This window comes from Gavialis gangeticus, unplaced genomic scaffold (assembly GCF_001723915.1).
Source record: "Gavialis gangeticus isolate Ggan-Ray unplaced genomic scaffold, GavGan_comp1, whole genome shotgun sequence".
Taxonomy (NCBI): Eukaryota; Metazoa; Chordata; order Crocodylia; family Gavialidae; genus Gavialis; species Gavialis gangeticus.
The window spans coordinates 47230874-47243100 of record NW_017729029.1 but is presented as its reverse complement, the minus strand read 5'-3'; the positions used below and the strand labels follow the sequence as shown (position 1 = coordinate 47243100).

The window sequence follows — 12227 nt, the reverse complement described above, 5'->3', positions numbered from 1 at the left end:
CCCGGAACTACATTTTTCAGAATTAAGCCTTAAGGCAAGGTTATGCATAACAATCACCCTTTATATCAAAGTACAGAAAGCCCTAGAAAAATGAAGTTTCTATTGAAAATGCTGTAACATGAGCAGGCTTGAGTGTCTTAAAATCTGCTTTTAGGAGGCAGAGGCAAAAGGAATGAAGTAGCCCAGAGCTCATTACAAAACAGCACAAGATGTTTCAGACATCTCTTTACAGTGTTGTTAGTGTTACAGTGATGTTTCCAATTTTAGAACTACAGTATTATACAGCGTGGGGTGTGTTAATAATTAAATTATGGACTAGAAACCCAGAAATAGTTTAAGCTCATTATTGTTCTCCAACAAGTCTTCTGAACTATCATTAATCAATACACAGTTTTGAAGACTTGATACAACATGCAGAAATTGAACCAGACATTTCGGATGAAAAAGATTTAAACTGTTAGATACATTATTTCAGAAGTATGCAATTTTTAGAACATTCACATATGTATATAAAAATAAAACGTTTTAATTTTGGGTACTTTAAAGACACCAAATAGTTATATGTGAACAGAGTCTATCAGACAGACAAGACAAAATAACAAAAGATTTTGACTAAAAAAGTTCACATAGCAATGTAATGAAACCTATCTTAAGCAATCACCTACAAGTTAGTAAAATCCCCTTTTAAAGATAGAGATCTGTAATTACAGGGTAGACAATATTACAGCTGAAATCTTAGATACATTTAAGAGGTTTCTAGACCAAGAGCTGCCCACTGAAGGTAGTCTTTAGTGCAGGTTTCATTTTATGCCTTAAACACCAACATTTAACACACAAGGAGGCAGAATTCCAACAAAAATGGAAAAAATACTGTCGTGGCTGGAAGAGAAAAATGTTAGTAAGTAGTCAAGGACAAATGTTTAGCACCACAGACTCGAAACAAAACTAAACTAGAGTACATTTTTCTTCCACATAACCAAGTTACAAGACTCTGCCTTTGGTTGAGAGACAGACAGTTGAGTTTATAAAATTCTTTTGGGATGTTCAGTAAGAAACAAGTTCCTTTCTACCCACCCAAAACCAATGGGAAACAAAAGCTCTTATGGAAGATTAAGCGCCAGCGGCGAGAGCCTAAGAAGAGAAAGAACTTCAGCCTTTAAGTTTAGAAAGAACTCTGCTCTTAAGATCCATAACCAATCGTTATATCACTGAGTTAAAACGGTTTAGCATACTGAAGACATTGTAACATACTGATTATATGAAAAACAGATTTTAACCATCATAAAATATGGTCAGTAGCACTATACCACCCACTACATTTATTGTGCACATTGCTACTTTTTTGCTGTTTATTTATGATGTGCTTAAACTGTTAAAATTTACTGGAATCGTCCCAATGAAGGGATTGATTTTAAACAGACACATAAATGGCATTTATATGAGAGTCATTCCTTACAATTAAATATTGCTCCATCATCTGACATCAGTGCAAGGTCAAATATTGCATTTTAGGTTTATATGTATGTTTAAATTCTTCACCAGATCATATGAAATAAAGTGCAACAATGACCTTGCTCCTTTGCAACCTCCGGTAAGTAGGTGGCGGTGCGTTTTGATCCTTTTTCATTGATGAATTCTATTCTAATGCCATGTACACCCACCTGAAAGAAATGGGCAGTTTTATTAGTACATTAAAAAAATAGAAACAAGAAATTTCTAACATGATCCCAAGATGCAAACTTATTTATAAGAGGTTTACCCAATTTTGGAATGTTTCATTTTAAGGCTATTGCTGAAGTGATTTTAGTCCTCTTGGATGGTGCCCAGCTGATGGCTCTGCCAGGGAAAGGGCAGTGCCAGCCTTCCTTCCATTTCTCCTATCATGTGCACACATCTTCCCAAGTGCAACATCTCTGGCTCAAAGGGACCACTGCTTGAGACAAGAGGGTAGTTCAACCTCTATGCCCATTCAGTACTTTTCTGACACTGATGAGAAGGGTATCGTTTACATTACACGAATGGACATCCACCACAATGTGAAGTAATTGCCAGCTCTGTTTCATAGACAACCAAACAGGCTGGCAGATCTTATGACTTGTAGCCATTAAAAACTGGGACCTCACTTGAAGTTGTAGCCTAGTGATGAAAGGTCTGATCCCACTATCCCTTGAGCTTTCCCAGTTCCACTAATGTATGAAGGGGGAAGAAAGGAGGGGCAGGGAAGGGTTTTCAAACTGCTGGGAGCCAAATAACTTCTAATGTTATGTTTCCACAGAGCAATGGTTTTGTAGTGCACCATTCCCTGCCATAATGGAAGGGTCAAAACTGCAGACACAAGGGCTACTTGTGGACATTTAAAAAACCCCAAAGACGGCGATTTACTTTAAACTCCGCACGCTCCCACGCTGAAGAGGCAGTGCGTTGGTTGGACCCGCCACACCTGATGTCTGTAGAGACCGGCTGCTTCAGTGGGGCTTTTCTGGTGCTTTTATCTAATTGAATTGATTGGATCAGCTACTAGTTAAAAGCCCCCAAAAGCCCCGCTGAAGCACCCGGGCTATATAGATACGGTGGAGCTGGGTCGAGAGAATGCGCTGCTTCTTCCAGTTTGGGGAGGGGGGTGCGGGAGGTGGGGGTTAAATATCTGCAAGCAGCCAGGTGACTGAGGTTCTGACTGCAAAATAGCGAGCGTTTAAGCACTCCCATTTTTGAAGGTAGGGTCCTTTTACTATGAACACCTGCTCGTGGATAAAGTTGGTCAGAAAAGACCTCCACCTCTGTAAGTTTTTCTTACCAAAAAACTGATGTGTGCGCTGCTTTTCACTACTACATAGTTACATACACTGAAACACAAAATATTAGTAGTCCCATTTTTTTCAGTCTTGTGCTCCTGTGACTAAGATAAGTTTTTATTTAACTCCTAAGGCCTTCAAGTGCATATGAAAACAGGAGCCATATGGGCTTAACACGTTACTGGTTGGTTGGTTGGTTTGTTTGTTTTTTTTAAGAACAAGCTAATTTGATTTAATCAAAAATTATACAAGGATTATACAAATGGCAGCCTGCCCTACAATGTCTGCAATGCAGCTAACAAGCAGAAGCTTTGGTATAGCAAAGGAAAAATGTTCTGGATAGCAGACTGCCCAATACACTCATATCTCAAGACAAACATAATTCAAACAATTTTAAGCGTAGCGTTTTCATATGCAATATGTGGAGAAGGGAAAAAAGATTTGTCTCCTCCTCACGATTCTACCGTGTCTTAAATATGAACAATTGCCCTACGTGATCAACTCATATCTTTATTCTCCATATCGCTAATTAGTCTTTTATCTTCTCAGTACTGAACCTGAATTTACAAGCATAGAAGCCAAATCTGTACCCTTAGAGGATGTAATTATGAGCCAAAGGGGTCTCTTATGAAGAGCAGAAATTTGGGAATCAGAGGTTTAGCCAGATCTTGCTTGTTTCATTCCTAAAATTATGAAAACCAACTGGTAACTTTTGTGGACTACTAGCACACATTAGCATGGCCCACCTGGGTAAGGTTAAGAGATCCCCTTTCATCAGTGTAGCAACTTGTACCCATTTTAACACATTTGTTTTATCAGACAATGTATTAGAACAGAAAAGTAATTAAAGGACACTGCCAAAATACACGGCCCCCAAATAGATCCTGCCCAAATGGTCAGGCTGATGTATGGCAATAAACAGTTTTTAATTTCCCCAAAGTGTGGAGGGAAAGTAAGGGGCAGAGGGGGAGAACACATACCAACCCTCCAAACAAGAACTGCAATACTTGAGAGATCATTTCCATAGAGATGCATTAAAAGAGGAATTAGATCGGGATTGGGGTCTTATGGTTCTATATATCATAAGCAAACGTTGAATAGGTTACAGTCTAATTTTAAAAAGGTTCAGTAAGTGGATTTAGTGAGCAATAAAATGCAGAAAGAGAAAAGTGGGCAAGAACAACAAGAGGCATGTGTGGCTACACAGCTAGTAGACGACTGAGGAGTCAGTTTTAGCCCATTCTGCTTCTCCAAAACAATTTGCAGAGAAATCACTTAGGTACTGGTGTAGCCTCTTTTATGGTAACAGCATGCTAGGAAGGGTATTGATGTTTGATTTGTCACTTAGAAAAACAGCAATGCATTTATTGCTCTTAGGCAGAAGCAATGAAGGAGATCTGTTGGAGATGGTAAAATGCTCATTTTTGCTGTATTCACCAATCAAACTAGCACCTGACAACGGCAGGTCATAAGAGAACTAAAATGCTATCAGCCTGGAAGCCCCTATCTGGTAATACCGAGGTGTAAGAATGAAAGACTTCACGATGGGCTTTATTTGGGATTTATCAGTCTACCTATCAAGCAGCAAAAAGACCAATGCAAAGCACTGAGGGTGCATCAATACTAGCCATGGACTGCACAAGGCACAATTACAACTAAGCATGGTGCTCCCACTCCATGCAGACAACTACATGGATGCAAAGGAGCAGGGTGGCCCTGAGTGTGTTCAGGTTCACTCCTGTGGGAGTGCTTACTGCCACATGTTAATGCTCCACGCAGGCAGCTACATCCCATCCATTGTAGGGTACAGCATGCTCTAGGAAGGCTCTTGCCCATATAGACCTGCTCTTCATTTTCCACATAAACCTAGTTTAAAAAGTAGACAACACTGGAGAAGCAATCAAGAGGTTTTCATGAGGGGTTTACCAGAAATGCCAACAGCATGCTAGACATGATGTAACACCCAGTGAGCAGGTAACTGCACTTCCCTAGAGAGGAAGCAAAAGTCCCCGGAGAACCTAAACAGACTATCCGACCAAAGGTCATGGAAAAGACGGGACAAGGTATATGAAGCAACACATCTGACACTAGCAACCCTTCCCACAAATCCACAGGGCAGGGAGATTGTGCTTGCAGAGCACAATTACGAGTTGATTTAAACTGCTGTACTGAGATAAGTGGCTTTTCTTAGCTAAGCTTTAAGTTGAGGGGAGCAAACTTAAGTTAAATGAAAATAAGCCACTTCAACTCAAATAAGCCAAACTCAAACCAGTTTAATTATATAAATTTAAAACAGATTTACATTATGCAGGGACCAGCTTTACCATGTACACAAAACTATAGAGTTTCCGACAATCACTCCTGCAGGTGAAGGATAAAGGGCAGGTGGACCTGTATGAGGCAATACAGGAACTGTCATAAGGCATTAACCGAAGCATAATTGACCAGCCAGATTAGTGCAAAACTTGACCTACCCAAAGTCCATGAAGTATTGCTCAAATTAAATATAAATTACTGATTTATGGCAGTGTGGGCCTGCAATTCACATATGTGCAATTCAGCAGCACAGACTTCTAACTCACCTGATATGCCTTGTAGTTAAATATGGAAATAAGCTGCACAGAGCCATTCTACTGAACAGCAAGTACACCACATAATTGTAAAAGTATTTTCTCATATTATTGTTGCAACTGAGCAGTGACTTATTTGGAACAACCTGGAGCTGAGAAGGGGAACTTGAGGAGAGAAGAAACTGAAGTGTCAAGGCAACACTCTCTGAACCAAAACACTTCTGCAAGACTATACACTAAGAAAAAGAGACTGCAAGATATAAACCAGCTTTGCCCTAGAATAAAAAGTAGGCAGTGAAATCCACTGCTTTGAGCCAGGAAAGAGACCAGAAAATATGCAACAGTCTATGATAAGAGTAAGTCCAGCCCTTACTGCTTATTAAAAGGTTCTATGAAGATACATTTTAAAGTTTTCTTTTTAAAATGTCACGAGTTTCCCTTTGTTTTGTATTTAACTACAGAACCAAGCAGCAGCTCAAAGGCCTTTACTGCTGAGTGAATTCTTCACACTTCTTTGTAACATTCCTAAACCAATTAGCAGCAACACTAAAAATCTACAGCTTGGTGTCAAATACCAAATTATTTATTAGAAACATGAAGAGAACCTGACCTAGAAACCTGGTGCATATGAGCACTGGATGTTAGGCTGTAGTATATACTCATCTGCAGCCTGGTGGGAAATACAACCTTATCCTTAGCGTTTCCACTTATTAAACTTTGCTTGTGTTTTTTGGTTGGCATATTATTGCTTGGGGTCCACAGGCTGATCATATGCAAATATGTTCAGATAAAATTTAACCTAAACCCAAAGTTCAAGTAACTGTTTTCAACTTTTTTTTATATGATTTGGACCTGGCATGCCAAATACATCTTAAGAAATGGTGCTCTTGCAGTGCATCTCTATCAGGGCCAGAAGGGAGAAAGAGTAATTATCACAAGCTTTCCAAGAATTAATCTGGACAAGCATCCTGAACATCAAGCCTTTTGAAGGTTAGTTTTCAACTGAAAGAAATAAAGATAATCATAAAAAATTCTTTCCATTCTGCTTCCAACGATCCTACTGAGGAGTATAACAGGCCTGAACATAATTGTCCTTGAGAAAATAAATTTGAATCCAAGAGGAATTTATCCAAAGCACTTTCAAAGAAAAAAAGCACAAGGGCACTGCTAAAAAACCACATTACTGCGCACACAGCAGAATGAGGTTGCTCTCCCACTATCTGAAGCTGGTCACATTTGCTGCTCTCTCGCAAAGCTAAGTAGGATTTAACTGGCAGTGGTGCCAAACCCAAAGCAGAGTCCTGGAATTCCTGGACACAAGATAGGAAGCAGCAGTGATGTCTCTCTTCAAATTCACTTTCAGACCAGCATTCTTACTCCAGCCTTTGCGCAGCGAAACTATGGCCACCTACATACTCAGAGGGCTATTAAAAACCACTAGAGCAGTGGCAGTAAAAGGACTATCAAAAAAATGCAAGTATTACAGAGATTTTTCCCCACTTTACTTACTCCCTTCCATGCATAAAAGTACTGATGCACTAAGACACTGACGGAGCCTTACATTATCTGTATGAATTATATTATAAGCACCTCTAGGCATGAGACGTTTGGCATATACCATAACTCATCTAGCAACATATACCTTTTACCAGACCATACTTGCTCTGTAAGACGTAAGGTTCCCCATGACTCTAAAAAGCTAACAAACAACCCCCCCCCCATGTTCCTCCCTCCTACATTTGAACTCTAAGTACAAAACTAACAGCACATTATTGTAGCTGTAAGTTGAATGTTTCAAATATTCAAGTGAAAATAAATGTGTCAGGAGCTAACCTCATTGCGCTCTCGTTGGTGAACTGTGCCTCAAGTCAGACTTTTCCTCCCAGGATGAGCAAAGATGATTTTTTTGAATGGCCTTTGATAAGTGCCTGACAGATTAGCTAATTCTGCTGTAATAACCAAAAAAGGACGATGGATCAATTGTGCCATCATATTTCATGACAGACCTACACTGCTTATTATTTTCTTAACATAACATTTATGTTGTATTTGCAATCATTGCAAATGTATAACCTCCTTAAACAATATAAAATGTTTATAAGTGATCCCAAGATTTATTTCTACATTTACTAAATGATTATAAAAGGTAATAAAAAGGTTGGACTGACAACAATGGAAGCTGATCCACAAAAGTGTTATAAACACTAACACTATATGCGCTTCCCCTGCGCATCCACAGCCCCCTTTTAGGCAACAAGATTTTTTGGTGTCCCTGGTCTCTTAACTAGTGGGTACAATAGATCTGACAAATCCTTTCCTGTCATGAGAATCTTTGACAATTACTATCTTGTTTCATATGCAGCAATGAGAGCCACAACTGTTTCAGCTAATATTTGAAACCAGACAGAGCTGAAAGAACTTTTGTCTCATTATTAAAGCCATGGGGTGCCATTTCTTTGACTTTTCTATAAAATTGCTAGCATATTATTGCTAGGGGGGGACAGCCAATTCAAGGAGAAGATATCCTTAGTATTTTCAGAAGCCGAAGCTGAAAAAATACTAGGTATAAACTAACTTGAACCTAAAGTGTTGTGAATTCACACGACAGAGTAGTGCAAAACCAGTGGAGAAACTTGGCTAATCTATGGTATCCAAATGATGATGTTTGCAGATGTCAGGAAAACCTGGTTTCATATTGCTAAGCCTTCTCAAGAAACAGGAGTTCAAGTTTCCTTGTTAAGATCCGTGTCTTCTCACAACAGAGTTGCTGACTGTAAAGATACAGAGGAGTCCCTTCGAGACAGAATGTACAAGCGAGTGAGGGGGAATGAATGAACTCTGACAGCTTCCAGATTTTCATGAATTTAAAATGATGGTTGTATAATTAGTTATATATGAAAGACAAACAAGATTCCTCCTTCCAGATAGCGAGAGTCTGCCATACCAAAGCCTGCCTCATGAGACATTCAATGAGCATATTTCACACTTAATCCCATTCCATCTTCTCTACCAGGTATTGCATTTTCTCTACCAGGGCTTCTAATGCAACATGGCCTCTCTCAAGTGATCAGAGATATGGGACTGAGAGATGCCTCCCTCTTTTCAGAGTCTACTCATGCCTATCAGAATCCTTTTGCTTAAAAAGGACTCGAATCTAAGTGTATTGCTCAGCAGTCTAGCAAAGTGTTGTGTTAGTGCAATTTCCTCTTTCTGGAGCATTGTACTGTAAGAAAATGTCCTACCAAATAATGTACAGGATGTCCTCTGTGACATGCATAGAGAATAAACTGTACACTGTTGCTAAGAATCAAGAGGAAAAACCTCAGGGCAAAATATTAAGTATTTTGTGGAGGGAACTGTAGTTTTTGCAGGGAAGGAAGGAAGGATCTTACTGGAAGGGTGAAGGAACCAGGAGAGGTGTCTGCAAGAGGGATGGGGAGAGAAAGAAAAAAAAAGCTGATTTTTTAAACTTTGGGGGCTGGATGGCTGCAGGGTGACTGGAATGGGAGAGTGTGCCATCTGATATAATGGTGGCTGTGAATGGGTATGGATCTTGTTTCCTCCGGGTCAATGGTATTAAACAGTATTTTACCTCCATGAGCTGCCTTTCCACTAGTCCACTACTAAGGCAGAGTTACCATTAAAATGCATCCCAGAATTCATTGCCTGCCTCTGAACGACTCCCTTTGTGATGAAAAGGCTGTTACACTCCACATGGGAAGCACCTGGACAGGGTAACGGAGAGACATTTTGTGGGAGGAAGACACTGTTTAAGAGAAATGAGGAAACAATGCATATATGCCTGGCACCCATTTCAAAGCTCCATGTGAATGAACTACTAATGCACAGTGCAATTCAAATACAGTCATGCGTCAATGAAAACCCTGAATTATTTGAATGGAGTATTTTTGTGAACCACTGGACTAAAACAGTCCTTGGAAAGTAACTAGTAAGGGGTGCACACCATTCAAAAAGTGAAAATGGACGCAATTTGAAAAATCATATGGGAGCTAATGGCAGTCAATTCACTCATGTCTCCTGGTTACTCGCCTGAAGTCTCTGCTGCAAAGAGGATCTCCCACTGCTTCTTGCAACTGAAAAACTGATCACTCCAGTTTGGGAAAACAATTCATTAACCAGTGGAAGGAAGTTCTATCAGTCTGCTTCAGGATATAGGAGGCACTCCTGAGTCATGTCTTCAAATCATCGTGTCTCTAAACCACAGCACTGCAAGCTGTCTGGATCTGCAATTTTGAAATATTTTGATTTCCGTCAGCAAATTGCTGAATTAGCTCCCACAAGATCATCAATAGCATACCTATAGAAGGACTGTCTCCTAACGAGGCTGGTGCTTTTCAGATGATCTGGAATTGAGCATTATAGCAGATGGAAGACCCAGAATCTCTCTTTAGATCATATTCTAGCCATCCTGAAATGTCTTTTTGCCATTGACATTGCATAACTTGCAGCTCCCTTAAAAGAAACATGGATGATATAAGCTGTCTCACTGGAAGGGGCATGTGCAGTGACAATTATTTTAAGCACTAACACGGAAGTATACATTTTTCACTTTACGTAGAATGCCTGTGCCTCATCTAGAATTATATACAGCACGAGCACCTGAAAAGCAACCCAGACGTGCAGAAAGGCTCCAGGATTTTGCAATATCTCAGGGGACCGACTGTATTGTGGTCACATTTTAGGTGTGGCCACATTTTATCAGATTGGAAAAACTAGAATTAACATGCTTGTAATACCAGCTCTGTCTTCCTACTCGCCCTACCCAAAAAGCTATGGTTCTGCTTAAAGAGCCATAGAGAATTTGGGAGAAGATTTTTTTTTTGTAGAATTCTCTAGCAAAAAGCTAGCTCTGTACTAGGCTAGGCTGACTTACTAATTCTATATAAAGATCATTTCTAACAGTATAAAGTAATTTGTATACAATCCTACGAGTTTCTTCTGTTAACTTCTACAGGACTTTGCAATAAAATTTAGAAAATGAAAGCCTGAAGTTATAGACAGAATATTTAAGACACGAATTGGAGATGGGGTCCAAATTGCAAAGTTCTGATCAAAGTTTTCCAAAAGTGCGCTGTGTGTTCTGAACTGGGGTTTCTGTTTAAGTTCTGCTTAGAAAAAATATTACAGTTGTTTAAAAAATATATATTTATTTGATTGAATAGACTGGCTTTTATAAATCTGTTTTAGCCATCATGTAATTTGTAGGGCATTGGCAGGCAAAGGAGGGGCAAACTTGAAAAGCATGTCTCAATTTGGAAAACTAATTATCACTAGACTGGTCTGTACCAGACTATAGCATAGAATCAATATCAGTGTACATTCAAAATGTTATATAAAACTGTTCCTAAACATACTTTTAGACAATTTTTAAAAGTTAAAATAATTCAAATCATTCAATTAAGTCCTTACCACCACCAGTTTTAGAATAAAATATTAACAAATGTGTAGCAAGGAAGTTAGAACAACTTCAACTAGGCAGTTTAAATTATTGATTTGTGTCCTCCAATGCTTCATGTAAAAAGCCACTAAAGCTACTACTAATGCTTGAAAAGCAGTGGCCCTACACAGTATACATTCTATAGCTCAGAGTAAGTCAATATAATGCTCTGGACAAGTAAAGTCATCTCTGAGTAAATTTGACGAACAAGATATAAATAATGAAAAATGGTGTTAATGGTGAAAATATTCATAATTCCTCAAAGGAAACTTGCACTTATTTTGCTCAGCAGCAGAGAGGTTCAGAAGAGAAGCTGCCCCTGTCATTATGAATTAACTGTGAAATGCATTTTTATTTAAGTTTCCAATTATTGTACCCCTGGTACTTCTGAGAATAATGCTGCAGACAGCCATCTTGATAGAACTGAGGCTGCTTATGACTGACAGTAAGAGCACCCAACTCCAGATATTCAGCACCCATTTTCATCCTCCACTTATACCCAGTAGAAAAATATTAATGATCACAATTTTGGAAGCTAAACACCAAGCATTAGACTCTCTTATAATGTTAAACTTTATTAAAATCAAGATGCTGAAATTTCATTGGTGTTCCTTGGACTGGAACATGATGTGTCCATTATTGTCACAAGCAACACGTCTCAGTAAAATTGCCACATCCACTCAGAAATGCTCACTGTAATAAAAAAATTAAACGTGATGCCAACTGCTTAATTTATGAATTTCATGCTGCTGTGCCAAAACCAAAATGTCCACAGTTTCCTTTAACCAAAAGAAGTCAAAAGGATGCTGCTCTCCATATAATACTGAATAGAAACTAATGATACATTTAGTTCTCATTGTTAAAGGCAGCAATTGCCAAACTGACAGACTGTGTACCACCAATTTAAAATGATACAACCTTAAGTACCACCAGCAAATTTTTCAGTTCAACCTTAAGTACCACCAGCAAATTTTTGTCACAAACTTATTATAATAAACCTGTTAACACGTACCACTGACAGGTTGTCTGTGTACCACCGGTGGTACTCGTACCACTGATTGGGAACCGCTGGTTTAAGGAATTAGTGGGCAAAGGTTCAATGAGACTGGTCTGTGTTATTTTCACTAGATAAAAAGTTTTCTAGCTTCAGTCATTCACAGCTCATTTCTAATTTTGGGCAAAGACGCACTGTGTGCTTTCAGCAGCTTAGAATCAAATGCCATAGCAGTTTGGTACATCTTCTTCCAATACCTTACTCTGGCAGAATAATGGACTATGATCAATTTGGTATGCTCTGTAGCTACCAGGTTACAAAGAGTTTAAGCCACAAAACTGAAGGTAAAATTCAGGGTAATAGCTATTTGGACATTGCAGCACTGAGCATTTAAAAAAAAAAAAAAAAAAAGA

General features: G+C 38.9%; 1 protein-coding gene across 2 annotated transcripts in view; it reads right to left on the bottom strand.

Moving 5' to 3' along the window:
- The window catches only part of AMMECR1 (Alport syndrome, mental retardation, midface hypoplasia and elliptocytosis chromosomal region gene 1), a 133430-nt gene that overhangs the window by 9546 nt on the left and 111657 nt on the right, over positions 1–12227 (bottom strand). For both annotated transcript variants that reach the window (XM_019521531.1, XM_019521533.1), the window contains one exon: positions 1571–1661. In XM_019521531.1, coding sequence (XP_019377076.1) covers positions 1571–1661 — 91 coding nt within the window. The remainder of the gene's footprint in view (positions 1–1570; positions 1662–12227) is intronic.